Source organism: Acomys russatus, chromosome 2 (assembly GCF_903995435.1).
Source record: "Acomys russatus chromosome 2, mAcoRus1.1, whole genome shotgun sequence".
In the NCBI taxonomy this organism is placed as follows: Eukaryota; Metazoa; Chordata; class Mammalia; order Rodentia; family Muridae; genus Acomys; species Acomys russatus.
Window position 1 is genome coordinate 21943673 of NC_067138.1, and position 27828 is coordinate 21971500.

The window sequence follows — 27828 nt, forward strand, 5'->3', positions numbered from 1 at the left end:
TTATGCTGGCACACACAGAGGGTTGCACAAGAATCCAAATCAGAAAATATCTCAACTGTACCTCAAGCACATCTGAGTCATTTGAACAACATTTGTTTTATACAGCTGCACTCGGCCACAATAAAGATGGAACAAGAAAACGCTGGAAGGGCAGAGAAGCTCACATACCGGTGCACACCACTGCTGCACATGATGATGTGACAGGCGCCGAGCCTGTCACACAGCTCCGAGGAAACCGACAGCAGTCCAACTCCAGAGGCGCTGCAGGGTGTGTTCACACAGGCCGCGATGCGTTTGGATCTGATAAACGACGTGATCAGCCGGTAAAGTTCATCTACAGCATTGAGAGGCCTCATGAGCTAAAAAGAAAGTGACGGACACAAAGCTCAACACCTTTAGAAGTCTGTACAGGTGGCATGCAAGTCAGCTGTCCCAGCATTTAGAGGATGAGTCTAAAATACCAATGGAGGCAGCCCATTGGAGATTGTAAACATCCGTAATCAGGCATAAGAGCTGGTAGGCAGGTAGGTGAACAACACTGCATTAATAATTGCAGTCACCATTTTACCTTATCTATGTAGGCAGCTTTGGACGTTGCATTTGGTGGTGAATTTGACTTGTCCAAGTAGAACGCCCTGCAAGAGTCCAAAGAAAACCATTTGTTGTTAGAAAACAAAGAACATTTTTAAAAAGCATGTTTGATTGCTAAAAATAAGATGAGTAAATGAGCAAAGGCCCTGACAACAAGGTTGGCTGGGGCTTTGCAAAGGCAATAGTTACTCATTTAAAAAAAAAAAAACATGGCAGGATGGCTCACAGGAGAAAAATTACTCCTCAGAGCTGTCCTCTGACCTCCATCTGCATGCTGTGACCCACAGGCAACCCTTATCCACAGTCTCATAATTAAGTAGCAGTCTTGTATGTATCAAAATAAGGCAACATGGATCAATGGAGGTTTACAAACTAGACTAGGAAAAATACTCTGGACAACTTCCACAATGACAATTGCTTTCATTCTTATTGAGAATTAGTTTCTTCGTTCCTAAAACATTGATTAAACTTCTCTTTAAGAAGAAATTGCATGTAATTAATTCAGTACCACAAGTTGGTTATTTGCTCACTAGCGTACAGTCTGATCTCTTGAGATTTTATTTCCAGGCACCACATGTAATGAGTGCCAAGGAGCAAATAAACAGCCATGAATACAGGGATGACAAGGTGACAATGACATAATTCACAGATACCCCTCAAATGCCAGGAAGATGGCCCTACTGAGGCAATGAATCAGCTTGCACTATAACCACTGGATCAAGAGCAAACTAAAGGAGATTCAGGCACCATTTAAACTTTTCCTTAGATTTCCCAAGGAGTCAGCAGTAATCCAAAAGGAAGGCTCTCCAAGTAAAAGAAAATCAACCTTGGATCCTGTCAAGGGCAAAAACAAGCAGTGGGGTGGAGCTGGGGGGCAAAGATCCAGCAAAGAGGCAAGAAGGGCAGGTGGGGCCTTGTGGGGCCTTGTAAGGAGGAGATGGGAGCCAGGAAATGGAAATGGCCATGCCAGAAAACTGGCCTGGCTGTGTGATCAACTCAGGGTTATGCCCAACACATGAGGTGTAAGAAGTGTAACATGTCTCTCGTTTCAAACACACAAGGCCATACTCAGTGTAATGTGAAAACGCACGTGCACACTGCCATGCTTTACCTCATTGTGGCACTGTGTCTTTTGTTCACCATTTTCCCTAATAAAATATCACCAAGATGGTCAAAGACCCCTGGAGGACATCCTCTCTTCTCTCCTGCTTGTGCCAGTGGCAGCCCTTCCCCTACAACAAATACCTCCTAGACTTCTGGATGTTCACATGTATGGTTGCCATGCTAAGGCCGTCACACAGCACACTACTGGCTGTGCCAGAGATGACAGAGAACAGGTGCGTGCATTTCCACATCTGTGTTTACACACTTCCCACCTCTGGCCTTTTAGTTTGAATTTGTATATATTTGTTGACCATGCATTTCTTCTCTTATTTTCTGTTCCTATTTTTTTTTTTAACTTTCATGTAGTATTACACTTTTTTTTATACCTACTCATTAGCTACTACTTTTTGGGGGTGGGAGAGGGATTCAAACCAGGGTTTCTCTGTGTAGCCAGATCACAGTTTTCCATGCGAGGAATGTCATTTTCAACTCTGAAATGATTGCAATTATCAACTATGCCAGTTTTTTCTTTCCACCAATATTTCTATTATATCTTGGTGCTCCTGTTAGATGCATATTCACATCTTTTTAAGTGTACTAGTCCTTTCCCCCATAACCCCAATCCTCCCAACGTTTTTCCATTAACATGCATCTGTTCTGCATCTTAGGTGGTTTCCTCAGAAAGACATTACAAGTGTCTACCTTGGCCCATGGTCAAGTGTATAACTTGGCCTTTGCTACGAATTTTACTCAGATGATTATCGTTATTCTTTTCTTTTTTTGTTTTTTTTTTGGGGGGGGGAGGGGGTTGTTTTTGTTTTGGTTTTGGTTTGTTTTTTGTTTTTTTGACACAGGGTTTCTCTGTGTATCCTTTGCTGTACTGGACTTGCTTTATAGACCAGGCTGGCTTTTAATTCACAGAAATCTGCCTGCCTGTGGCCTCTGCTTCCATCTCCCTGAGTGCTGGGATTGTAGGCGTGTGCACCATGGAGCCTGGCAATCTTTAAAACAAAACAAAGCAGGATGGCCTCAAACTACAGATCTTCCTGCATCTGCCACCTTCAGCAAATCCTACTGGCCTGAGCCATCAAAACCAGCATCTTTTTATTTTCAATGTGTCTACTTATTCTCATTTTTCTTCTGTCATAAAAAAGCCAATGCCCCCACCCCCCGAATATGTCTTCTCTATGTAATTAAAGAGCTTTTTTGCCTATTGCTGTGATATTTAGCACCTGCGATGGGGTCATCTTAATAAATATTTACAACTCTATAATAATTAGGTAATTAACACTTTTGTTCCAGGATTTTATGCTTTTATGGATAATATTCTTTTTTCTGTACATTTTTAGGCTGTTTTGATGGATCAACTGTTTCTAGAATAGGGGTTTTCAACCTGTGGGTCACAACCTCCTGTTTGAGGGGTCATATATTAGATGTTCTGCATAACAGATGTTTATATTACAATTCTTTTTTTTAATTTTTTATTATTAATTTATTCTTGTTACATCTCAATGGTTATCCCATCCCTTGTGTCCTCCCATTCTTCCCTCCCTCCCCTTTTCCCCTTATTCCCCTCCCCTATGACTGTTCCTGAGGGCGATTACCTCTCCCTGTATATGCTCATAGGGTATCAAGTCTCTTCTCGGTAAATTATAGTTATGAAATGACAACAAAATAATATTATGGTTGGGGGGGCCACCACAACTTAAGAACTGTATTAAAGGGTCTCAGCACTAGGGAGGCTGAGCACCAATGTTCTAGAACATTTATTTTTAGTGGTCAGTTCTCTGGCTATCTTTCTTAGAGTTGGGTTTTCTCGTGACTTATGGAATTACATGTAATTTTACTTGAAGTAAGAAAATTTTAAATTTAGTTTTATTGAACTTTACATAACCCCATTATTAACTCTATTGTGTTCCTTTATAAAAATGATTCTGAAGAATCCCATTCCTGCCTTCTTCACTTCAGAGGTTTGAGTAGTCATCCTATAGACATTGGAATAGAGTCACATCACAGACCTAGCAGTGACTGGCTCGGTTCCTACTTTAGGGACTCTACTTGCTTCTTTCAGTCATCTTCCAATCTAGCATCACATGAGTGATGGCTGCACACGGGTTGGGCAGCACATTTTTTTTTTCTTTTTTTTTAAATTAATTTATTCATATTACATCTCGATTGTTAGCCCTTCCCCTGTTTTCTCCCATTCCTCCCTCCCTCCCACTTCCCCCCTTCTCCCCTCCCCTATGTCTGTGATTGAGGGAGACCTCCTCCCCCTATATATGCTCTTAGAATATCGAGTCTCTTCTTGGTAACTTGCTATCCTTCCTCTGAGTGACACCAGGCCTCCCCATCCGGGGGACATGGTCAGAAAAGGGGCACCAGAGTTCGTGTGAGAGTCAGATCTCACTCTCCACTCAACGGTGGAGAATATCATGATCATCGGCTAGGTCTTGGTAGGGGTTCGAAGTTTAGTGCCTATATTCTCCTTGGCTGGTGCCTTAGTTTGAGGAGGACCCCAGGACTCAGATCTGCCTGTCATAAAGTTCTTCTTGTAGGTTTCCAGGACCCTGTGGATCCTACTATTTCCCCATTCTTCCATGCTACTCTTGCCTAAAGTCTCAATAGGATGTCCTCTCTTCTGACCCACTTTCTTGGTAAGTAAGTTTTTCATGGAACGTATCCCTTGGACTAATGTTTTGATATAAGTGAGTATATACCATTTGTCTCTTTTTGGGCAGCACATTTTTTTATCTTCACCAAGAAACAGACCAGTTTTCTCTGCCTGGTCTCACCTGGTGGAGCTGGCTCTGGACTCCCATGAGATGTGCTTAAAAGTGACATTCCTTGCCCTGGCCCCTCTGCCGGATCCAGAGCCCAGCAGGTCAGAGGTCTCAGTGGAACCTTAACTCTCACCTGTATTTCTATGGCCCTTGGTGATCAGCTGTGACCTACACATTTTCTGTCCTCACAGTTGATTTAGGAAAGCTACAGACTCAGAAGATGTGTGATGCTGCAAAGTCATATCTTCTCCCAGACCACTGGGCCTGGGCAGAAAACGCAACGTGGGGAAGAAAGTACCAAAGTTCAAGGGCAAACCACTTACCCTCTCAGGGTCCTGGTGTTATCATTATGTAGGTGGCACAATGTTAGTGTATTAAGCGCCCAGTTCTATGACGTGTTAAAAAGGACTTGTTCATAGACAGTGTTGACTACAAGCACACACAGAAGTTAGGATTTCTTGGGAGGGTATAAGTCATACAAAAGGGTAGAGTTTTGGAAGAGCCAGATGATTCAGTAGGTAAAGGTGCTTGCCAGTCAAGCTTAACTATATGCGTTAAAGCCCCAAAAACCCATATCATGTGCATTCACACATGCACAGATATCTCTCTCTCTCTCTCTCTCTCTCTCTCTCTCTCTCTCTCTCTCTCTCTCTCTCTCTTTCTCCCTGACACACACACACACACACACACATTTTAAAAAATACTGTAGTGGGAATTTTGATTTCTTTAAAAATGCAGTTATGTGAATATGTTTTTGTTTTAATTCCAGGGGTGGGATATGGGGCTGCTTCAGATTGTCCACAGCAGCTAACTATAATGTGTCTTGTGCACTGGCAGGGGTGTGATTTTGCCAGCTGAGGATAGTTTACATTTGGAATGCTGGGGAGTTCTATAAATACCAGAGCCCTGAGAGAGGATGAAGGTGCCCTAAAGAAGCCGGCCACTGCTTCTCCTGCTGCTGCTCATTCCTGCTGTTCCTGCTTTTGCTGTTGCAGTTTGCTGAACTGTGGATTGCTGGTTGCTGGTTGGAGGTATCCTAACAATAAAGATTTGACTTGCCCCGAGGAATGCAATGCATGTAATCAGTACAAAGTAGTCTAAATAGATATATACCCCATTTCCCCTCTAGCCTTCTTTCTCACCTATATAATATTGAGGGGGGGGCTTGGAATGGATTGGGATGGAGAAGGGTGATAGAGATAAAATCCCAATAAAGTACGGTAGCTGAAAAGGCTCAGCTACATAACACATTTGCTTTAAACAAGTAAAATTAGAGGCAAAAGAGATGGGTCAGCAGTTAAGAGCACATATTGCTTTTGCAGAGGACTTATGTTTGATTCCTAACACTCATATTCAGCAGTTTGCACCTGCCTGCATCTCCAGGTCTACAGGTACTCATACCCTCTTCTGGCTTCCTCAGGTACCTCCACTCATGTGCACATACCCACACATGGGCACACACATACACATAATTAAAAATGTAATAAAACCTCTTTTTTAAAAAGATAAAATTAAGATCAAAGACATCCTGATTTTCCTAGCATCACCAAAAATAGTTTATAACTATTTTGTTTTATTATATTTTGAACTATTATGTGCAAAACAAAATTATGTATTTGAAACATGGATAATTCCATGGTAACTACACAAATAGTGGTTTAAGCCCAAGAAGAAAAAAAAAATGTTTTTAGATTAAAGAAGTCTGTTCTTGAAATGGCTTAGCTAAGTACAATGATTGTAGAAACTTCAGATCTCCTACATTTTGAGTCAGCTAGGAGAACAATATTCTATTAGTGTATCCCAGAGATGATAGTCCTATCTAAGAAGAACACCCTTAGGAAACAATGTCGGTACCATTGTCTGCCCCTTTCCTTCTTTCTAAACAAACAAACAAAAACACCACCCTGGCTGGGTTATAGCCCAATGGTATAATTCTTGCCCATCCTGGCATGCATAGGTAATATACTTGCCTATCCTAGCATGTATAGGTAATATACTTGTCTATCCTAGCATGCATGATGCATGTTTGGGTTCAATCTCTGGCACCACAGGAAATAGAGAAGAAGCTGCTACTATTTCCACCTTTTGAGAGCAGGTTAGATCACAGTGCTCTAACTCTGTTATGTGCACTTAAAAGTGACTTTACAGAAATCTCCAAAAATCAATCCATTAAAATAGTAAAAGTAAAATAACTGCTAGTTGATGAGGTTAAAGAGAATAACTTAGAGAAACACACCTCACATCAAATAAAACCATTTAGGAGCCTTATTTTCCAACTGCTATATAGAAAATTGAAAGAAAAAACAGCTAATGATAAAATGTGACTACTCCAAACACTCTTACAAGATAAAAGTTACTACAGATTCATAACTAAATATTTGACTCATGAAGATTTGTGCCTATAGTTAACCCTTTCTAATCCATAATTGGAGGAAAGGAATAATTATGAATAGTCATTAATGCACGGCTATAAAAGCTAATCACCAACTACTATTAGCAAATATTAACAATGTAGTTACCGTAAAATAGACCAACTCACTGAAGAGGTCCAAAGACAGCAAGCAGAAAGTGCAAAGCTACTTCAATATTCCAATATTCACAGTCAATGAATCTGAAAACTCAATTACTTGTGAAAATGAAAGTATAGACTTGAGGCAGAAACTAATGTTAGGAATTCTTCATCAGATAAAAGGTTGTTTAACAAGGTATTTTACTTAACAGGTAGTCAGTGCATTTCAGAATCATCCAGAATGTGACAAACCATAGACACAAAGCCAATCTCCTAATGCACTATCCTTAATTACGTAAGTCCTGCAATGCCTCTTACTCACATTTTATGGAGAAAGTTAATGGTGAAGTTGGATTACTGCCAAAAAGCTGATGTCATTTAAAATACTTGTAAGGTGAGTAAGAATGAAGTCATGGCCCTGGGTCTGAATACAGAAAATCTTATTAAGACCATCTAGAATGTGTTGATGCCAGTTCGAGAAGGCTGACCAGTGAGTTCCCCTTCCTGCCAGCCCATGCCAGTTTTCACTATTATAGCTTCCTAAAATGAACACATTTTGATATGATCCTTGTGTCTAAGCCTCAGAGAATGAAATACCAATGAACGACCGGTGGCGGATACATTTCAACAAGTAGCTGAACTTAAGTTGACTTAGTTATACATATACATAAATCAAATAACTGAACTATGGGTAAACTTGGCATAGTGAGCCTACCATTGTCAAGAAGACAAGTACAGGTATACAGGTATAAAGGCTGACTGTAAGAGGTAGCTTCCAAGATTTGGTAGATAAATAGATGTAAGGTCCCAAGAGTAGGATTTAAGAGTTGGATTTGGATAGGATTACAACAGGTCACAATTGTAAGAAACATTTGGAGTGGAACCTTCACCAAGAATAGTGCAATTAGCACAGGTGGAGATGGAGCCAGTTGTCTGAAGAGTGGGTTCAATTAAGGGTGGAGGAGAAGGTATTTGGTGATGTGGCCAGTCTATGTTCTGAGGAAATGTGATGTCAAATAAAAAGTCAATAATTTGTTAAAGAGTAAAAAGAAACATTGAGCTACAAGTTATAATAAGAATGAGTGGGAAGAAACACATGGCTGCTAAACTGTGGAAATTTAGAGCTGCAAGGGATTCTAGAAATGATAAGAACCACTAAGAATTATAAGAAGACCTTGGGGATCAAGTAAGGAACTAATGCTTGCCATAGGAGGAAGAAAACAAGTGTGGATACACTGATTAGTCCATGCAGTCATGCAAGTTACATAGTAACTTAACAATTACAGCACAACACTCTCAAATGGGTAAACAAGTGCAGATCCTAGCTCAGCAAGATCAGCTGTGGTCTAGAGATGACCAGGTGTACCCACAAAAATTGAAAAAGTGTACCTTGAGAGATATACAGAAGTTAGACCAATTACAAAATGGCATCTTCTTATTTGGCCAGCCTTCCCCCCCCCCCCCCCCCCCGCCCCGGGCCGAGCATGTTGGAGGAGAGCCAGTTACTAAGAGAGATAATGAGATAATGAACGCATACATGTCCCTACTGTTTTATAACAAAGTAAAAGGGCTTTTTCTCTGGATCATTATTCATGAGATCATTCTATTTATATATTTATAATCACATGCAAGATTTTTTTTTTTTTTGGTCTGACATAAATATTTCTACTACCGTATTCTATTCTATAATATTCTAAATTTTAGCAAGGTGCTTTTACGTATTTTATGAATAATTTGAATTTTAGCAATTATTCCTTACTTCAAAAAGAGCTGGAATGCCATTTCGTCAATTATGGGAATCATTCAGGCATATGATTAGACGTGTCACTATGACTGTTGAATACAAGTTTGCCTGGATGTCTGGGATTATCGTTCAGTTGCATTTGATGTACTGCCATTACCCTTAAATTATGGAAAATAATTTTCTAGCACATCTCATTAAGAGGCACTGGATACTTACAAATGCAAACCACTAGCCAGGTTCAACCTCTAGCCACAGATGTTTAAAGGACACACACTGAGTAGAAAAGCAGGAGAGTGACAGTTTGTTCTTGAATCCCTTGGCCTTCTTTCATGAACTTAAACATAGTCCAGACATCACTGAGAGCAGTGCTTACAGTTAGATAAAGAGAAATTCTGATTTTTGAGACAACCTTGGGCTTGCCTGTTTGCCTGCCATAATGGAAACATAATGAATTGTGTAGTTAGAATGGCCAGAGAACTGTCAACAGCCAATGTACAGCTTTAGTTCAACTTAAACACCACAAGATCAGCTGACAGGAGAGACCATGTGCAGGACCACAGAGAAGGATGGCTAAATAGCACGTTTATGACTTGCCACATTGGTCATGGATACAGACCTCACTGCTCCCCACTGATAGAGCCTCTTCACTCCTTTCCTTCTGAAGAACCTACTAGACCAATGTCCCATTCTCTGCTTTCCAAACACTCCTTTACTGACTCCTGCTCTCCCATTCATGAATCTGTAAGAATGATAGACTCTGCTTGTGCTTACATATTTACATAATTCTATGGACAGCATCTGTTGCTCAAATCCTCCTGCATGTGGCTCCCAAGGGTAAGGAGGCTTTTCTGAATAGTAGTTTAATGGTATCATGTCATACAAAACCAGCTCATTTTACTCAGGAAAATCATTAAATTAGGTAGTAGTTCACCTTTAAAAATCATCCTATTTAATTAAATCATTACGTTAAATAATATACTATTAATTAAACTATGTAAGATAGCATAACATCTTGTTTTCAAGGAATAACTTTTTAAGGTTTGAAACAAAGATTTTAAAAAATATGAATAGTGAGTTGGTGCCAATTCTTTCTGACATCCTAGTTAGGTTGAGTCTGTCTTCAAGATGACCTATAGAGAACATAGATTTCATTTCACTGTCTTAAAAAATCATTTATCTTTCTTCAGGACCCAAAGATGCAGCCTAGAATCACCCCATCCATCCTGCCTGAACAGCACACTATCTTGCTAAGACCCTGTGTCATCTGTGCACACATGTGACTCCTTTCTTGAGCACTCTCTCTGGTAGGTCTTTCCTGTATCTGACAAAATCCTACTAGTCCCATGCATCCCAGCACAAATGATACATTTAGAGAATATTTGCATGGAAACACATTGCCTATAACTCCATTATACTGAGTTGCACATACTCCTTTGCCTATGCTAAACAATGCAATCTGGGTGGGCAAACACCCTTTGACATTTTTTATTAGACTTCATTTTGAGACAGGGCTTTACTCGCAAGCTGTCCTGGATCTCACTATGTAGACCAAGGTAGCCTCAAAATCATGCCAGTCCTGTTTCAGCCTCCTGAGTGAGCCATCCCAACAGCCTCCATTTTATTTTAGAATCTCATAATTTAAGGCAGTTCTTGACAATGTTGTGCATTTTTTTAATCCTATGAAATATTGAACTGACTTTTATTTTTCTAAGAGGTAAAAATAATTGTGGAGTTATTATACTATAGAATTAAATGCATATGTTACCTAGTAGGGGAAAATAATATATTTATGTATATTTCCAAAAAAATTGGCATACAGCAGGAATTCTTAAGCTTATAAACATTAAGCTACAATTGAATCAGCACTGAAAAATAACAGTTCAAAATATCAATTGACAGTTATCAGAACTTAAAATTTGAATAAGGATATCTGTCAATCTCTCCTCCAGTGAATGGCAAATAAAATTAAATATATAAAATATAAATTGTTGTTGACTCTTCTACTGCCCCAGATGCCCAGGCATCTCCTCCATGAAAATTCCACTAGTTTTCCTCTTAGGGATTTGTTTACATTTTCCCTCTAGTAAACTACAAGCACCTGAAGACAGAGTCAATACAGTCTGCCTCTGTTACATCATCTTATTTTGGGGATCGAAAAGTGGTCAACATATTTTATTTGAGTTAATAAATGAAGAAATTTCTAATTTTTCTGGTGAATGATACCTTTTCTAAGAACCCTTTAATTAAGATTTCTTGTCAACAAAGAAAAACTGTCCTTCCTCAATGGTAACTATTGAAAAAACTCCACCAAGCACAAGACTTGTTTGTTTGGTCGGTTTGTTTTGTTTTTTGTTTTTTGTTTTATCACAACATCTGCTGTCATCACATAAGAAAACAAACAAGCAAACAAAACAAACAAATTAAAAAACAAAACACCGACTGGCACAGACAACCCAGATCTGTCCTACCTTAAACTTCCTATGAATTTAATTGAAATCAACAGTACCAGCAGGATCTTGCCACTTCTCCTAAGGTGTCTCTTAAGGTGTGAGTTTCATAATACTCCCAGACCTCTGCCCCGCAGGGAAAGGCAGGGAGAGATAATACAGTTGGAATTACAGGCATGCAGGCCTGGAAAGCTGCTTCCAACAGCATTTAGGGAGAGAATACATCAAGAGAGCCCCAAGCAGCCAAAGTCCCACTTCATGAGGAGAAGGAATCAAAGTCCAGTCTAGAAGTGACCGCTAGAGATGCTGTGTGGGACTACAGGGACTCTCACTTTCAAGGTTATGTTCAACTCTTAGAAAGTTAGCTGTTCATGAAAGGGAAACAAAATAAGCCGAGGACAAAATAAAAATCTGTAACAGCTAACAAGGAACAACCTGAGTGATAAAAGTTGGTTCTGTAAACAATTGTGAGTTTGGCCAAATCTATTCTGACTGAAAACAAACGAGTCCCCACTGACCACATCCCTTGCAGATGCTATTGAGTCACCCCAATTTCTCTTCCAACCAAATTTTCTCCCAAGGGCACCAAATTATCAATCCCACTCCTGAACGTGTCGCCTTCACTCCTGTCAACTGTGAACAGAACTCCCAGCCTCTGTCTTTTTAAAACCATTCTCCTGACACATATTGATGACTTTGCTGCCAGCTCAAGTGGGCATTTTCCAGAAATTACTCCTGATTCTCTTGTAAATGACACCCCTCCATCTTCAAGGTCTTACTTTTTTGCAGGAGACTGGCACCTTGTTGCTCACTTACTTTTCTCACTACCTGCTCCTTGGCATCCTCTTCGTCACTAACATCAGAACACCTGTTTTATGTGGTTTTCCGTGCCTGGGCACACTCTTGTCACTCAACATTTTCCTGAGTCATCATCAATTTCTCACATTACCCAGACATCTCTAAACTCCAGATTCATGTACTTGGGTACCTGTTCAGAGCATGTAATTCGTAAGGTAGGAAGAGTGTCAAGCGCTGGGGTAAAGACAGGTGTCACCTGTGAAAAACTACCTGGAGTTTAGAAAAGAAAAGTAATTGGGTAATTACTACACAACTTAGGAAGCAGAAGAGGATCAGAAGTTCAAAGTCATCCATGGCTACACAGCAAGTTCAAAGTCAGCCTGAAATACATGAAACGTCTCCAAAAGAAATAAAGCAAAACAAAACTAAGAATTTGAAACCTAACACACTATTTACACTGCTCTGCTCTGTCTCAGCATCCAAAAATTCCAAAGCATGCAGTGCTTTGTAGTGACCTCAGTGCAGATTGTCACTCCAGGATGAGGTGTGATTTGCATGATGATCACACACAGTAGGGCTGCATCACAGTAAGGGAACTAGTAAGAGTAGTCTGTTGTGGCTGTGCAAGTTTCTGTATCTGCTCACTTAGACATTTCTTCAAATCGCTCCATGAGGAAGCCTACATGTCAACAGGAGAAATGGATAAAGAATGATGGCATAACGTACAACAGAAATTATTTAGCCATAGGGAATAATGAAGTAATGTTACTCGCAGAAAAAAGTGGGCGCAGATGGAGATAATAAATCCTATGAAGCAAATTAAGTCAGTCTCAGCCATAGAGCATTTTCCCCTCATTTTTGGGTTCTAGATTTTACATATAAACATATGACAGGAAGCTAAAAATAAAACTCTCTAGGGGAACACTCAAGGGGTACTAATGGAATAGGGAGGAGACTGGCTAAGGGTGGCTATGTTCAGCATAAGTATGTACTTGCATGACAATGTCCATGTGTAACCCAGTACCACATACAAAGAAAGAAACAACATGTTAGTTTGTACACTATAAAGCAAAAGTGTATAAGATTTTACTACAAATAAAAATTTACTGCCATTTAAACATTGTCTTCCTTGCAATCATGTGTGTGTGAGTGTGTGAGTGTGTGTGAATGTGTGTGTTATATGCACACATGTGTGTATATGCTCATTACATGCATGCAGAGACCAGACAAGAATGTCTGGTATCTATTATTATATATTATTCATATCATATAAAAAATTTTAACAAAGCATGTATAAAGTTAAGTGTGGGGATTCATTATTCCATTCTTAAACTTTATTCTAGTTAATTACAATGATTAATGGCAATTATTTAACTACAGAGTCTGATAGCATTCCAGGAGATTGTAATATTTCTTCTCGCCTTGTGGCTCTACACTGCATAAAAGGTGCTTACCACCTTCTGGCAGTGTTGTTTGTGGCAGATTTGGGTAACAAGCCTTCCTGTCTAAGGGTTAAATCCAGGACAAGGAGAGCAGGGGCTGCACATCCTTCTGAATAGCTTTTCAGGATCACCCCTATCTTTGTGTGGTTTGCTGGGTGCCAATAGGGGCAGCATCTGCATTTAAACCTCTATGGCTGTGGACAGGCAAGGTTCCTTCTGGCCTACTCTGCATAGCTTTTATGCATGTTTATTCTTTCCCCAGTGGGCAGTGAGGTCAGTTATCCCAGAAGCAAGCACTTCAGAGAATTGCTTGGCGTTCATTTTGTCTTCAATTAAATTGCTCTGCAGGAAACCCATGAAATCTGTCTTCAGACAAAAATCTCTGGGCTCAGCTCTTCTGCATGCTAGGCAGGTTCTGAAGACTGATCATACTTCCTCTCAGCTAATAGGGCAGCCCATGAATCATCATTAGCTCCAACCGCAGACAGAATGGAAAACAGAATTGTAGACCTTATGAGCCTGCCCCGAGGGATATGGCTACTCAGGGGCTTCTAGTCAGGGGACTGGGCTCCAACTGGAGTGGACTCCAGCAGAGAAACAGAGTCGGGAAGCAGATGTATGGCTTCACAGGATCTTTCTTTCTCAAAACATAGCAGAGTTCCATGGTTACACTCTTCTCACAGGGACCTGACTGCTGTTTAATCAATAAGCATTCTTCCATTTTGTTTCCCTCGGGTTGCTCATAAGGAACACAGCAGATGTCATAGCTACTGAAAGCACTCTTCCATAAGACCAGAAAAGACTTTGCTCATCTCTTCCTCACTGAATTTTCAGAATGTATATACTTAATTTTTTCAATTAATGTGGGTTTGTGTGTTTTACTTGACAGTATATCTGGGTACCATGTTCATGCAGTGTCCTGGGGTGAGGAAAAGAATGTCAGCTCCTCTGGGACTAGAGTTATGAGGCTGTTGTGAACTACTATGTGAGTGCTGGAAATTGAACCTAAATCCTCTGAAGGAGCAGCCACTGCTCTTAACTGCTGAGCCATCTCTCCATCTCTCCACCCCTAGGTCTGTGTTACTGATGTCAAAAGTAGATGAAATTATATATATATATATATATATATATATATATATATATATATATATATATATATATATATATATATACATACACATACACACACATATATATATATACATATACAGATTTATGAAATAAACTATGGGTAGGCACTGCTGTGGGCTTTCTGTTTTACAGGATTACAGATCTTAATATTTGAGTAAACTAAAATGGAAACATGCTATTTACTTCAATGTTATCTGTATGGGATTTTTACTTAGTTATAATATGAAACTACTGTCTTTTTATGATTATTAAAGAATACTAAATATAGTATATAATATACATTTGATCCTTTATTTTGGATGTTGAGTAGAGATGATGATACATTTTGATGTCTTCAATGTAGGCCCCATTTATATTGAATTGCCCTCCTCTGCCACGCTGATTGCCGCTCAGACGTTTATCATGGCTGGCTCCAGCACACGCTGCCAACTCACCTCTGCCTCTCCCTGTGCCCCATGGTTCCAGGCACTGAAACAGGACCTCTCTCCTCCTACAGCTCACTCAGCAATAGCACTTGTCAGTACTACCAGCAGACCCTGAAATCCCCAGTCTTTCTGTATGCAACTCTTCAAAGTACCCTGTTAGAGAAACCGTGGCGTTCCCTGGAGAATCCTCAAATAGCCTGTTTACCACGGGTGCCTTTGATCTCCTAGAAGACTCAGAATCATCACAGCATTCCCACAGCTGCACACATGTCTGCACTTGCATAAAGGTGCACGGTAACTATTGCTGAGTCAGATGGAACAATCTCCCAAGCAGGATGGCACTGGCTGGAGAGCCAACAGGGTGGCAGAGTTTCAAAACTTGAGTTGTCTAACCAAGCAGCTAATTTTACAAACCTTATGCTGTATTCCCCGTAGTAACCAAGGGTTTCGATATAGCCATATTCTTTTCTTCTAAGTTAGAATCGTGCCTCTTGTATCAAGGTCTCTGGGATCAAGCTAAAGGTAATTTATGGTCATCCATTTACCTTCCACGATACAGCCACAAAACAAAATCTGAAATGCTGGCAAAAAGGGACCAAGCAAAAGCAATAGGAAAAACACTAATCAAAAAGCTTGATAAAGATGCCCTGCATATCCCTTTTAAGGCTGTCCTGCTGATCAGAAACAAAACACAGCAGTGTTAAAATCAGTTTTGCTTCTGTAAGCACTGGACGTTCTCTCCCACACAGTATATTGCCTTAACTAACTCTTTGGGGCTGTGCTGATTTTCTCTTTGACATGCTCAACTTGCATTCATTCCAAATGAAGCTCTGAACACGGAGAACTTTTATCTTCCTTTTCCTTTGGCAAAAAACAAAATGTCCTTTCTTAGCTTGGAAATGGAGAACAGTAGCCTTTCCTTAGCTTCCAGATGGAAAACAGTAGAGCCTCTTAGCATCTAGATAGAGACAATTCTCTACCGAAGATGTTAAGAAAATGAAGATGATTTTATCTGCTTCTATTTGTCAGACTATGAAATATTCATCCTCAAAAATATTACCACATGCAGGACTTATCACAAAAATCTGAAAACTCATAGGGTAGTAATTTTAATCTCCTGTTTTCTCCCTGCCAAAATATTATATTAAGAATTCCTTTAAGGTGGGAGCAAAATAAATATTAGTTACAAGAATTTCTCAAGGGTAAAGGAACTGGTCTGAATCCAAAAAGTACAGCACAGGCGAGTTAAACCACATTAACACGTTAGCATACGCGTAGCGACACACCTTCTCGGTAAAACAATGGTGACAAGCTTTCACCGAATTACAGTATTTTTCAAATAAAAAGCAGATGCTGCTCGCAAAATGTCACTACAACTTTAACTTTATCTGTCCTCATCTCATGTGAAATTTATGAACCTTGACTATGCTGATAAATTTTCTGGAGAGAGCTCCAACAGAGTCAGCATCTGTACCCTTCAAATGGTCTGAAGAAGTCTGGATATAAAACAAAGTAGCCTGGATAGTGGAATAAATTCAATATAATAACCACATGACAAGAGTATGGTCGTGCATTACAACAAATGTAATTTCTAATTCAATACAAGTATTTGGAGAATGGACAGACAAACAGACCAACAGATAGATACCCATTTTTCCTCATCCTATTAAGGATTTCAGATAAGTAGTTCCCTAATCAAAGCAAAAATAACAAATTTTAAAAAGTTGTTCTGCTTAAAAGAAGTTGATTAGTTAAAGCTCTAGATGTCAGAGAAGGTATCTTACAAAATAATTATACTTTCAACAAAAGGCAATGGAGCTGTTAAAGGTGGTTTGTTAGTTGGGCAGGAGCTGAAAGGTAAGCAGGTAAAAGGAGCACTAGGTTTCTTATTCTTCTTTATGGGCTCTAGCCTCAGTCACACCTAACAAAGTCTCCCTTTACCTTTGGGATTTGAAAATCTTATTCCCTCTCTTGGAAAATGATTGCCACCCGCCAAGTTTCCCTTCCAGACCCTCTCCCCTAAACACTGCAGGCAGAAGCTTAGCAGCTGCAATGGCACCAACATGCAGTACTGTCCTTGGTAATTGGCAGGCAGGTCATGTTTACTCAAAAATGGTTAAGGCACCAAAAAGTGTATGTTTTTACTCTGTGGGAAAATTTGTAAAGGCTATAGTTTGCAGACTGTGGATCCTTCTTATAGCTCTTATGTAAGAAAGACACTTCGGACATGTGTAAGCATCCTAAACTGACTCAAATTCTTCCTAGACACAGTTTCTTAGCCTACCGTTGCAAATCACTTCTCATGTAACCCCCCAAAAATTCAGCATAGTCAGTCTAAAAACAGACAGGAATTAAATGTGCACATTTGGTTATATCTAGTTGTAGAGATGCCAAAATATACACCTTAAATAAGCAAAAATAACAACCAAAAACCAACTTCACTGAGAGGCAGAGTAAAAGATACAGAAGTGCCACAGAGATGAGTGTACAAGATTTCTGTATAATTAAACATGCATCGCATCATTTAACTCTGAAGACTATTCCTCTAAACATTATTTACATGCTAATTAATGTTCTCTGTTACTCACCTGATTGTTCATTATAACTGATATTTTCATTGACTTAATATGGCTTACACACACACACACACACACACACACACACACACTTACCATAGGTCATAATATTTTCTATTTCAAACTCAGCTGCCCTGCTTGTCATGCAATAAATGGATAGACAGCACCATCTCATGCTGTGAGCCACCAAAGAACTAAAAAGAAGGCCATGAGCTATAATCCCAGGACCTGCAAAGGCATACCAGAGCTGACAGTGTGCTATTCCTCCATTTTCTCCTACTGTTTGATAGCTGTGCCTAAAAATGTGAAATGACAGTATATCTGCTTCATGAACCATAACTGTCCCATGTCAGGAACGCACATTTCCCGACACATTTTCTTCTGTGGATGTGGAGAGACGGTGTGCTTCATGGAAAAGCTACCATGAGAATCATCAAAACACATACTTCTGGCTGCCATTTTCCAATATGATATACTGTCTGAAATATGTGGCCCTGAGATGGGTATGTGCAGTATTTCTTTGTGACATAAAATTGCTACAGTTTTTTTTCTATTTACAATAGAAAATATATCTGGTTTTTCAAAAGGTCTTTAAATTGTTGTCTATTTGTGTGTAGTGTGTATGTCTGCCTGTCTGTGTTTGCATCATGTGAAGAACCACAAAAGGACATTAGGCAGCTTGAACTAGAGCTACAGATGGTGGTGAGACAGCACAAGGGTGTTGGAAAGTAAACCCAGGGCCTGGCAATGGCAGCACATGCTTAACCTCTGAGCTATCTTTCCAGCCCATTAAAGAAATGTTTTTAAAGAATGTGTGCCATTCTGTACTCACAATGGCTCATCTTAAGAGAACCATTGTTATGAATGATTTTCTCACATTCTTTAAAAATAATGTATTTACAGTTAGATACTCCAGATCATCAGCCCTAAAAAAATACCAGGATGAAGCTTTTGCTTCATATGAATAATAAATGACATCAGCTTACATAGAACTTGGTTTTTTATTTTGTTTGATTTCACTATTCATTTTACACTAAAAGTAATATTAGAAAAATAATTATCTAAGTACCTAAAATTTCAAGGACTTCTTGAATACAGGGACATTGTTCATATTTACAATTTATATCCTTAGTCACCACATTGAGGGTTTTTTTTCCAATACAGGATGTATTAAAATGAAAGGATTTAGTAATGATAAATTACCTTTAAGTAGGGCATGGCAAAATGGGCTGATTGGAGAGCGTGGATCATGGCCAAGGGAATAAAAAGAAAAAAAAGGGGGATGGGAAGGATACAGCAGGTAAGGGGATTGAAGGAGGTGGGGCATAGAGAAGGTTAAACACTGAGTTACACACTTCAGTAATTGTTGTTCTTTTATAAGCAGAAATAAATCAATCAAAAAATGATTTCTGATTTGGTGAAGGAAGGTGTTTATATTCTAGAAACATCTAGGAACTATTTATGCTACTTCAGCCTTGTTCAGAGGATAAAGAGCTAAGTATACATCTTTAGGGAAGAAAGGCCAGGCCCATGGTGCCAGTGGCCAGGGTCCTAGGCCCTTTCTTATCTGTATCTCCCTCAGACTAGGAAGTAGTGAGCTGAGCCACCTAGCCTGAGTTTCTTCACTGCACCCTGGGGAAGTGTTAGCTGTCATTATTATCATTTGCAATGGATGCATGGGCTGTTAGCAGACAGTATCAATTCAAGAAACTTTTCCAGTGGATTCTCTGCTGTGCTTAGACTAAAACCCAAAGTACCTCCAATAACAACAGCCCTACAAGTCAGCCAGGCTCTGTCCATTTCTCTCAGTGAGATTCATGCTCCCCATGTGCTGGAATCCTATTGGCTTCTTTGTGTTCCTTGAACATGGTATGCTTCCTCCCATGAATTACTGCTGTACAAACTTTTCCTGGGAAGATGTAAGTGAATTCCAACCTGCCCACATGGGCACCAATGCTGGGCCAAGTAAGATTACACTGAAGTCCAGCTTGGGGAGACCAATGGATTTATTATGCTTTCTTACAGACCACAGTTGGGGGCTGATTATAGGAATGTGGGTAACCCTCAAACAGCAGCATCACTGCAAAGTCTCACCCTATCATGGATGGTGACCTCATAGAATCTGCATCATAGTGTCTAGCTTTTAATCAGCCTTTTACTTCTATACATGGCCTAGCAACTCTTAAGAGCACTTGCTGCTGGTGTGGATGGTAGAGAGGAGATAAATAGCTAAAATTCCAGGCAAGGGTCTTCTGGATTTCCCCAGGGAGTTTCAACAGCTTTGTTACCATTAGTAAATTTGGTGTCACTGTGTTGCTCTATTCTAGTTGCCATGGCTACAGGACAAAGTCCAAGACAGCAGCTCATCAACATCTGAGGAAAAAGCATCACATAACACTTGCAGCATTTGGAAGGTCTTCCCTGTACCCTGGCAAGGATGTCTCCTTGTGACTCAGGCTAATGTTCAGACACATGTCTTTCCTCTTCTCATGATAACCTCATTTTGTTGGGTGAATAAATGACTGATTTACAAAATCAGAGCAATGAGATATCAGATATGAAAAGAGTAACAGAAAATTTGTTTTCAGTATTAAAAAATTCACTCCACTCACTGAGATAGTCATGTACAGGACAAAAAAAAAAAATGTTTTCATTAGAAAGAAATAGTTCATTGCTTGAAAGCTTGGTTTTACCACTCACTGTCTAGATAACTGGACATTGTCCTTAAAATAGAAATGTTAATGAGGGGAATATTAAGCTTTTAATTACTCCATGTAAGTTGCTTTCCATGGGACTGATTCAATATATTCTTACAACTTGGTAGGTTTGATATCTGCTATTTTCTGGCAGGTAGACAATCATATCCATCTGCTCTTGGCCACTCTGTAGCAATAGAACCCACTGTTTCCACTTGCACAGTATCCTTCTCACTCTGACTTTATAGTCAACTGGTCCACCATGCTGAAGGGAGTAGACAACTAGGCTCTAGCTGCAAGCCCCTCCCAGGTCATTCGGCAGAGCTGCTGATGCAGGGAGCACTCCCTCTTCTCTGTGTAACATTGGTTTGTAGTGAACATATTTGCAGAGATCCACACTGAGGAAAGGGTGGGTGCCAACTGATGGCCTGACTCTTTATTCAGAAGAATGCTCATACCCCAGTCTGACAGCACCACAGCCTTGGTGCCTGCACTACACAGCAAATACATTATTTTGCTTATGGTGGCTTGAGTTTGCTTTCTGAAGCTTGTCATCTAAGGAATGTTTTCGAATCACACAGAGGCCAAAAAATGTTTTCTGAATTGTAATGAGTAAATAAAATAATGTCCAGGATTAAATGAAATCTAGTGGAAGACTGAAATGGAACCTAGGGTTATAGGGGGGAGGAAAACTCCTTTTTTAAAAGATGGGCAGTCAATATTCTTGAATTGGTCAATATTATCTCCTGGCTCTAAAAACAAAAACAAAAGCATATTTCTGAAGTAAATAATAAATATCTGTGCTTACAAAGTCACAAGAAGAAAATTAAGGAAGAAATTGGCTATGTGTTCAAGAAACTAGCAGAAAGTAGGAAGATAATTACCTTCCTGTGAAATTCCTTATTCTAGTGAGTAACAAGTAGGACAGACAGTAAGTCATTACTGCCAAAGGGGCCAAATTTCTACCAAGGACTATCTACTTCTGAAAATCTTTCTTGAGGAGAAAAACATTAAAATACTTTCTTATGAGAGCAGAATAGTGTGTGATACTTCTGCTATTTTCTTCACAATCAATAAATATCCTGTCAAAAATGCTGTACATCTATATCTGTATTAATTTCTATTTAAAGTAGACTCATGGGGATGAAGAAGTTATGCCCTCCTCACCCTTGCTTTCTGCTTGTTTGACATAAGCATTGTTATTATAGTTTGAATGTGGCATCTTCCCCACAGCACATGTGTGGGATAATTTGGTCCTAGTTGGTGGTGCTTCTTGGAAGTAAGAAATTTGACACTAAGTTGAGACTTTGAGTGCTATACTTGCTTCTGTCTTGGGCCATCACCCTCTGTGACATGAGCACTGAGAACTGAAGAGTCCGTATCTCACACACCTACTGAACCTCCATGATGGACTATGTCCCCAGTAGCTATGAGTCAAAATAAGCTTTTCTCTCAAGTTATTATTTGTGTGAGGCATTTGGTCAAAGCAATACAAAAGTAACCAATACCCATAATGCAATTCAACACACATCAGAGCTTTCTAAGCAAAAATATTTTGATAAGTACAAGAGGGAACACCAAACTCAGCTAACCCCTCAACTCAAAGACTTTATACTCTAATTAAAAAGGTGAGAGGTCAATAATTGTAATTTAAAAACCAAAAAGAAATGCTGAAGTGTATGATTATCATAAAAAGAAAGTTCAAGGTTGGGAGAAGGACCGTTCTGTCATTTAGATCTGGACAGTGGTTCTGAAATGTGAGGGTGAGAAAGAATGAGTCATGGGGAAAACTTGCTATAACCCAGACAACGGGGCACATTTAAGAGGTATAAAGACGCTTGCAGATGACACTGGCCTTGCTGGTCTGGGAACTTCTGATTGAGGAATTGGTCTTCATCTATGGCTGCACATTAAACTCCCAGGCATCTTTTGAAGCATTGTGTTTCCTGATCCATTCCAAATCCATAATAACTGAATACAAAGAAGACTGTAGCAACATGAGATGAGTTATAAGTACAGCCTTCTCGGGAGTTGGGAGGCAGAGAAAGCAGATGCTAAGGAGGACTGAGGAGGCAAGAGAGGGCAAGAGTGAGGCCTAATGAGGAAGGAAGCCATGACTGATACATCTGTAGGGAAAGGAAGTATAGGGTCAGGGCCATGAAAGTGCCCCATTGTCGAGCTAAGGAGCTTGTTATTTCTCTTGAACACAACAGGAAATCATTAAATACCTTCGAATCGGAGCATGGAATGGTCTGGCAGCACAACACTGAGTGGATGGATGAATACAAGACTGGTGGTCTGAGACACGGTTAAGTAGGATGCCTCAGCAGTGGTCCACTTTTTAAAAATGAGTATATGGATGCATGCTCAGGGACTTGTGCTCTTTAGAAATGCTTCAATGGTGTACTTAATTCAAAGACAGCCTAGGAATATTTTTTCACAAGTTAAGAAGACAGAAGTTTCTCTGTAACAATAGTCATCAGAAAGATTTTGTCCCGACTGAACTTAAGCTTACTAAGCCGATGCTTCTTGGTCAGGGAATTAGGAACAAGTTGATTATAAATTTAAGGTTAACATTGTCTTTCCTATGGAAGGTTTAGTTGATTATATACCTCTGATAAACAGTGATATAGACAAGGAAACAAAATTGAAGTAGGCTAAGATATTCCAAATCTGAAGCATCAGAATACATTTGCTAAGGAAGAGTAAGTAAAAAAAAAAAAAAAAGAAAAAAAAAGTGCTTAAAACTTTCTAAAATAATAAATTATGGATGAAGCTGAGGGCACACAGCAAAGGATAGGTGTGTGAAACCAGTACAGTGAGTGTTACTAGAGGAAGAAAATCACCTGGAGCAACATGCACTCTTGGCTGGTCATTTTAGGAATCAATTTAATTTTCAGAGTTCAGTCATATTGGGGGGGTACACAATAGCAGTTTTTTTTATTTATATAGACTCAAGCTAAAACAAAAATAATACTTCCTTTAAAAAATAAATGTTAAGCAAAATAATCCAGACTCATAAAGATAGGCACCACACTGTCTTTTTGGGTGACTATTAATTCATATCTCTCTCTCTCTCTCTGGTGTCCTTCCTCCCTCAGGGTGTGTGTGTGTGTGTGTGTGTGTGTGTGTGTGTGTGTGTGCTTATGAAATTATGAGGACCATGAGAGGGGAGGGAGAGACTTTTAGAGAAGGAGGGAGTAAGGAAAACATAGCAATGCAATACAGGATGCATGCAAGTAGAAGAAGGAAGTATCTCACCATGAGGAAGAGGATGGGTCAGAGGAGAGCAGGGAGAAGGGCACTGAGGGAGGACTCTGAGGGAGAGTGTCTGGTTACACATATATACACTATAATGGAACACATTACTTTGTGTGTTAACTTTAAGACATCTTAAAACAAAGGTTTAATATGTCAAGTAATTTTAAAAGTGATCTGTCAACCAGCTCACTCATGAAAGAGAACTATATTCTAATAATTGTTGAAAATGAAAGCTTCTGAGTTACAATCCAGTTGCTTCCCACTGCCTCAAGGTTAATTTTTCTTGCCATTGTGTTGTCAAGGAAATTCATGGCTCCCTTTTTGGGGTCTTAGTCTTGCTAATAAGAGAAATTTAAAATGACTATAGAAGTGATTTTGAGGATGATTCTACTAGAGTCTGGAAGGAAACACAATAGAACAAGCAAGATATAAATCTCAGAGGCTACAGAGTGGAGGGCTATAGTGAGAGGAAGAAAAAGCTACACCACTGTGAGTATGGTTCAAGACAACCTTATTTAGTAAAGCAGCTGCAAGCTGGAAGGAGAGGGGACAGGGCACCTTCAAACACAGGTTTAAAAAAAGCCCTGAGTAAGCTTAGCCTTTTGACTAGGCTCCAAAAAGGAGGAAAAAAAAATAAACAAGAAAAAGGGAAAGAAAAACAGTTACACATTTAGAATTAGAATTATTAGAATTCAAAAAAAAAAAAAAAAAAAAGGAAGCAGATTGAGCAACATGGCATGGTGCAGAAAGGGGCTTTTGTGCAGTACAATTATATCATCTCACTGAGGAGATAATTGTTCCTCCCATATTCTTAGCATATCTTCAGTTTTGGTGTTCTCCTAATCAGGTGATTTACAGACTTGGGCAGTCCCCTCCTTTGAGAGCAGATCAGAAGATCAAGTCTCCACTCAGGACCTGAGGTAGAACTCAGATTCCATTCTTTGTGTCGGGGGAAGTAGCTTTCCCCCTCAAGGTGTCTGATACTCTACTCTTTCAGATATTATTTTAAATCTTAAGGAGAGGGAAGCTGATGTTTTCTTTTGTTGTGTTACCAGAGAAACAGGTTAGGTCAGAAGCCAACCATGAGGGATGAAACTCTGCTACTATCTGTGATAACTGCATAGTAACAGTGTAGGAAGAAAGATAATATTAAGATTCATCATTATTTACTTGGACATAGATATATTTTTCCAATAACAAATACATGGCTGTCATAGCTTCATATGGAGCCTTCTCTCCATGTGAGGGGCCAGCTCTTCCACGGCAAATGAAGGATTGCACTTTCCCTGCAATTCTATGACCCTGCCTGTAGATGCCGCTGTAAGATATGACAATGATATTTCCCCTGGAAACACTCTGCTATACCTTAAGCCCATCCCTTTACTTTCCACAGAAATTAAAACCTCAGCACAGAAACTCCTTTTCTTAATAATTTTCACAGGATAAAGCCATTATGATATTTGAGACATTAAACATTATTAATTATCAAAAGAAATATCATCAATAATCTAAGCTACACACATCATATAGCCTAATATAAAAAGCAAAATGAAGTCATCAAAAGTGGAGGTTGCATACCTGAGCTTCTGAATGTACTGGTTGACCTTTTCCAGGGAGGCTGTGTTTATCTGCGCTTGAAACTCTTCCACGGAAATGTTGTCTCTATAGTAATATCCTTCCATGCTCTCCAGTGCTGTGTAAACAAGTGAAACAGTTTACATGCCACTTTATAACCCAGTCTTTAAGTCATCTCTAATCCTACTAATTCTCAATAGGTACACCAAAAACTGTCACATGTGAGCACATATGCAACAAGGGGCTCCAGAAATGAAGAAACATGTGCCCCGTGCTCTCGAAATATATATTGAACAGTTGGTGAATTTTTTTCTTAAGTAGGCAAAGGAAATTTCTAGTTATAATTGTCCTACATTTTTACAAAATTTTGAATGCATTATAGAAGACTAGAATATGCCACCCCAAAATATGCCTTTTTGGCATAAGGATGATTTTCAACTGGCTATTTTTAGAAACTGCAGACACAGGAAGTATTCAGAAAACAAAGTAAAACTTGGTCCTCTGTAAGAAGAATTTGTATCCAAAATAGAAGCCTGCATTGTGTGTGCACCCACATGTGTGTCGGGGAAGAGGTGGAGGACAGGATGGGAGGTGGGGAGGGGTCATGGAGAGGGAGGAGATCCGAATCAGTATGCACATCCCATCTTCTGCACCATGAAGAAAAACGGACAAAAATCATAAGAGCTTCTGGTCCCTGCACAAGCCACTGAGATAAATTCAGACAACTAACCTTATCCTTACTTTTCTTGTGCCTCAGGGTTTCTATTGCTACAACAAAATACCATGCCAAAAATCAAGCTGGGGAGGAAAGGAGTTGCTTGGCTTACACTTCCACACTGCTGTTCATCACTGTAGGAAGTCAGGAAACAGGGCAGGACCCTGGAGGCAGGAACTGATGCAGAAGCCATGGAGGGGTGCTGCTTACTGGCTTGCTCCTCAGGGCTTGCTCAGCCTGCTTTCTTATAGAACCCAGGACCACGTGCCCAGGGGTGGCACTGCCCACAGTGGTCTGGGTCCTCTTCCATTGATTGCTAATTGAGAAAATGCCTTAGAGCTGGATCTCATGGAACCATTTCCTAAGCTGAGGCTCCTTTCTCTCTGATGATTCTAGCTTGTGTCAAGTTGACAAAAAACCAGCCAGTATATTTAATCACTCTTTATAATTGGTCCTTTCTCCCTATTTGTTTCCATGAACATGGGTACAATGGTCTTCTATTCTCCATAGGATGCATTTCAAGACAGACCTGCAGTAGATGCTGAAACCAGGGACTCCACTGCCTCTGTGCATTTTCACAGTGTGCGTGTGCACGTGCGTGCACACACACACACACACATACACACACACAGATTCATATTGACTTTCCCATTTTCACTAAGCACTTATGTCCTATGGCTGTCATATCTGCAGTTTGACAGTAGAAGCACTGGAATTCTTCACCCTCACAATGTTGTGGGCAGAGGAGCTAGTCTTACTCTGTATCTTCCTTAGTCAACAGTGTTAGGCTTCTCATAGGTAGGTAGCATTTATGCCTCTCGTTAGCATATCCCAATTACCAGCATCACTATTTTTGCATGTTGGAGACATTGCTCATTAAAATCAGGGTCACTTAAGAATGAACACTGGGCCAGGCTGTGTTGGTGCACGCCTTCAGTCCCAGCACTCGGGAGGCAGAGGCAGGTGGATCACTGTGAGTTCAAGGCCAGCCTGGCCTACAAAGAGAGTCCAGGACAGCCAAGGCTACACAGAGAAACTCTGTCTCAAAAAACAAAAACAAAAATGCACACTAAAGCCAGGTATGGTGGCTAATGCCTTTAATCCAAGCCCTGAGGAAGTAGAGGCAGGCAGATATCTATGAGTTCAAGGGCAGCCTGGTCTACAGAGTGATTACAAAACAGCCCGGGTTACACACTGAGAAATCTTGTCTCAAAAAACTAAAAAAACAAAAACAAAAACAAAACAAAAAAAGAATGCACATCGAGACTGTGTATAACTGACAGTCAACTGAATGGTGACTGATGGGTAAGTGACCTATACAAGCATGGATCTGCTACTCAAAGGATGATCATTCAGGCTCTGGTTAGATGAAGAACACCACACTGTTCAGAATGGTGTGCAACTGAAACCATGAATCATTTATTTCTAGAATTTTTCATGTAAAGTTTTTTGACTATAGTTGCCAACTTACACATAAAAGCACAAAAAGATCCTCAAGATGGCGGAGCCACAGACTGTTAAATCCAGAGAACTTTAGGTGAGTGGGGTCCCGCACAGTGCAGACCACTAGCGGGCCTGGCCCCGGGTCAAGTAACAGTCCACGGAGGCCCTGAACCCACTCTCCGGACGCTCATACGGAACCCATCTGTGGGCTGCAGCTGGGAGATAAAGCCTGAATTCAGTGTACAGGTCAGTACCAGAGCCCCGGGCCTGTGGAAGTCACAGGGAAACAGGTGAAGGCTGCCCTTGGTCCCATCCACCCACCCCATGCAAATTTGCCAAGGACCCCATGCTGGATGGAAACACAGGCAACTGTATCCACCTAGCTCAGAGAGCACGCACAACCCGCGGTGCCAAATCAGGCCCATATTGGAACAGAGCGCAGGATACTGAGCTGCTTGGGTCCACCTAGCTCAGCGAGAGCGGCAATACAGGGGCCATACAGGGCCCACATTGGAACAGAGTTCAGAGGACAGAGCCTGCAGATTCGAGCAGTTAGAACCCAGCTTGAACACTACACACAGCCCTGGTAGG

General features: G+C 40.1%; 1 protein-coding gene across 1 annotated transcript in view; it reads right to left on the minus strand.

Annotated features, from left to right (window-relative positions):
- Positions 1-27828, minus strand: part of Prex2 (phosphatidylinositol-3,4,5-trisphosphate dependent Rac exchange factor 2) — a 292170-nt gene that overhangs the window by 31034 nt on the left and 233308 nt on the right. Inside the window, exons 35-37 of the mRNA XM_051159079.1 lie at positions 25083-25197; positions 569-635; positions 169-359 (exon numbers count right to left, since the gene is read on the minus strand). Coding sequence (XP_051015036.1) covers positions 169-359; positions 569-635; positions 25083-25197 — 373 coding nt within the window. The remainder of the gene's footprint in view (positions 1-168; positions 360-568; positions 636-25082; positions 25198-27828) is intronic.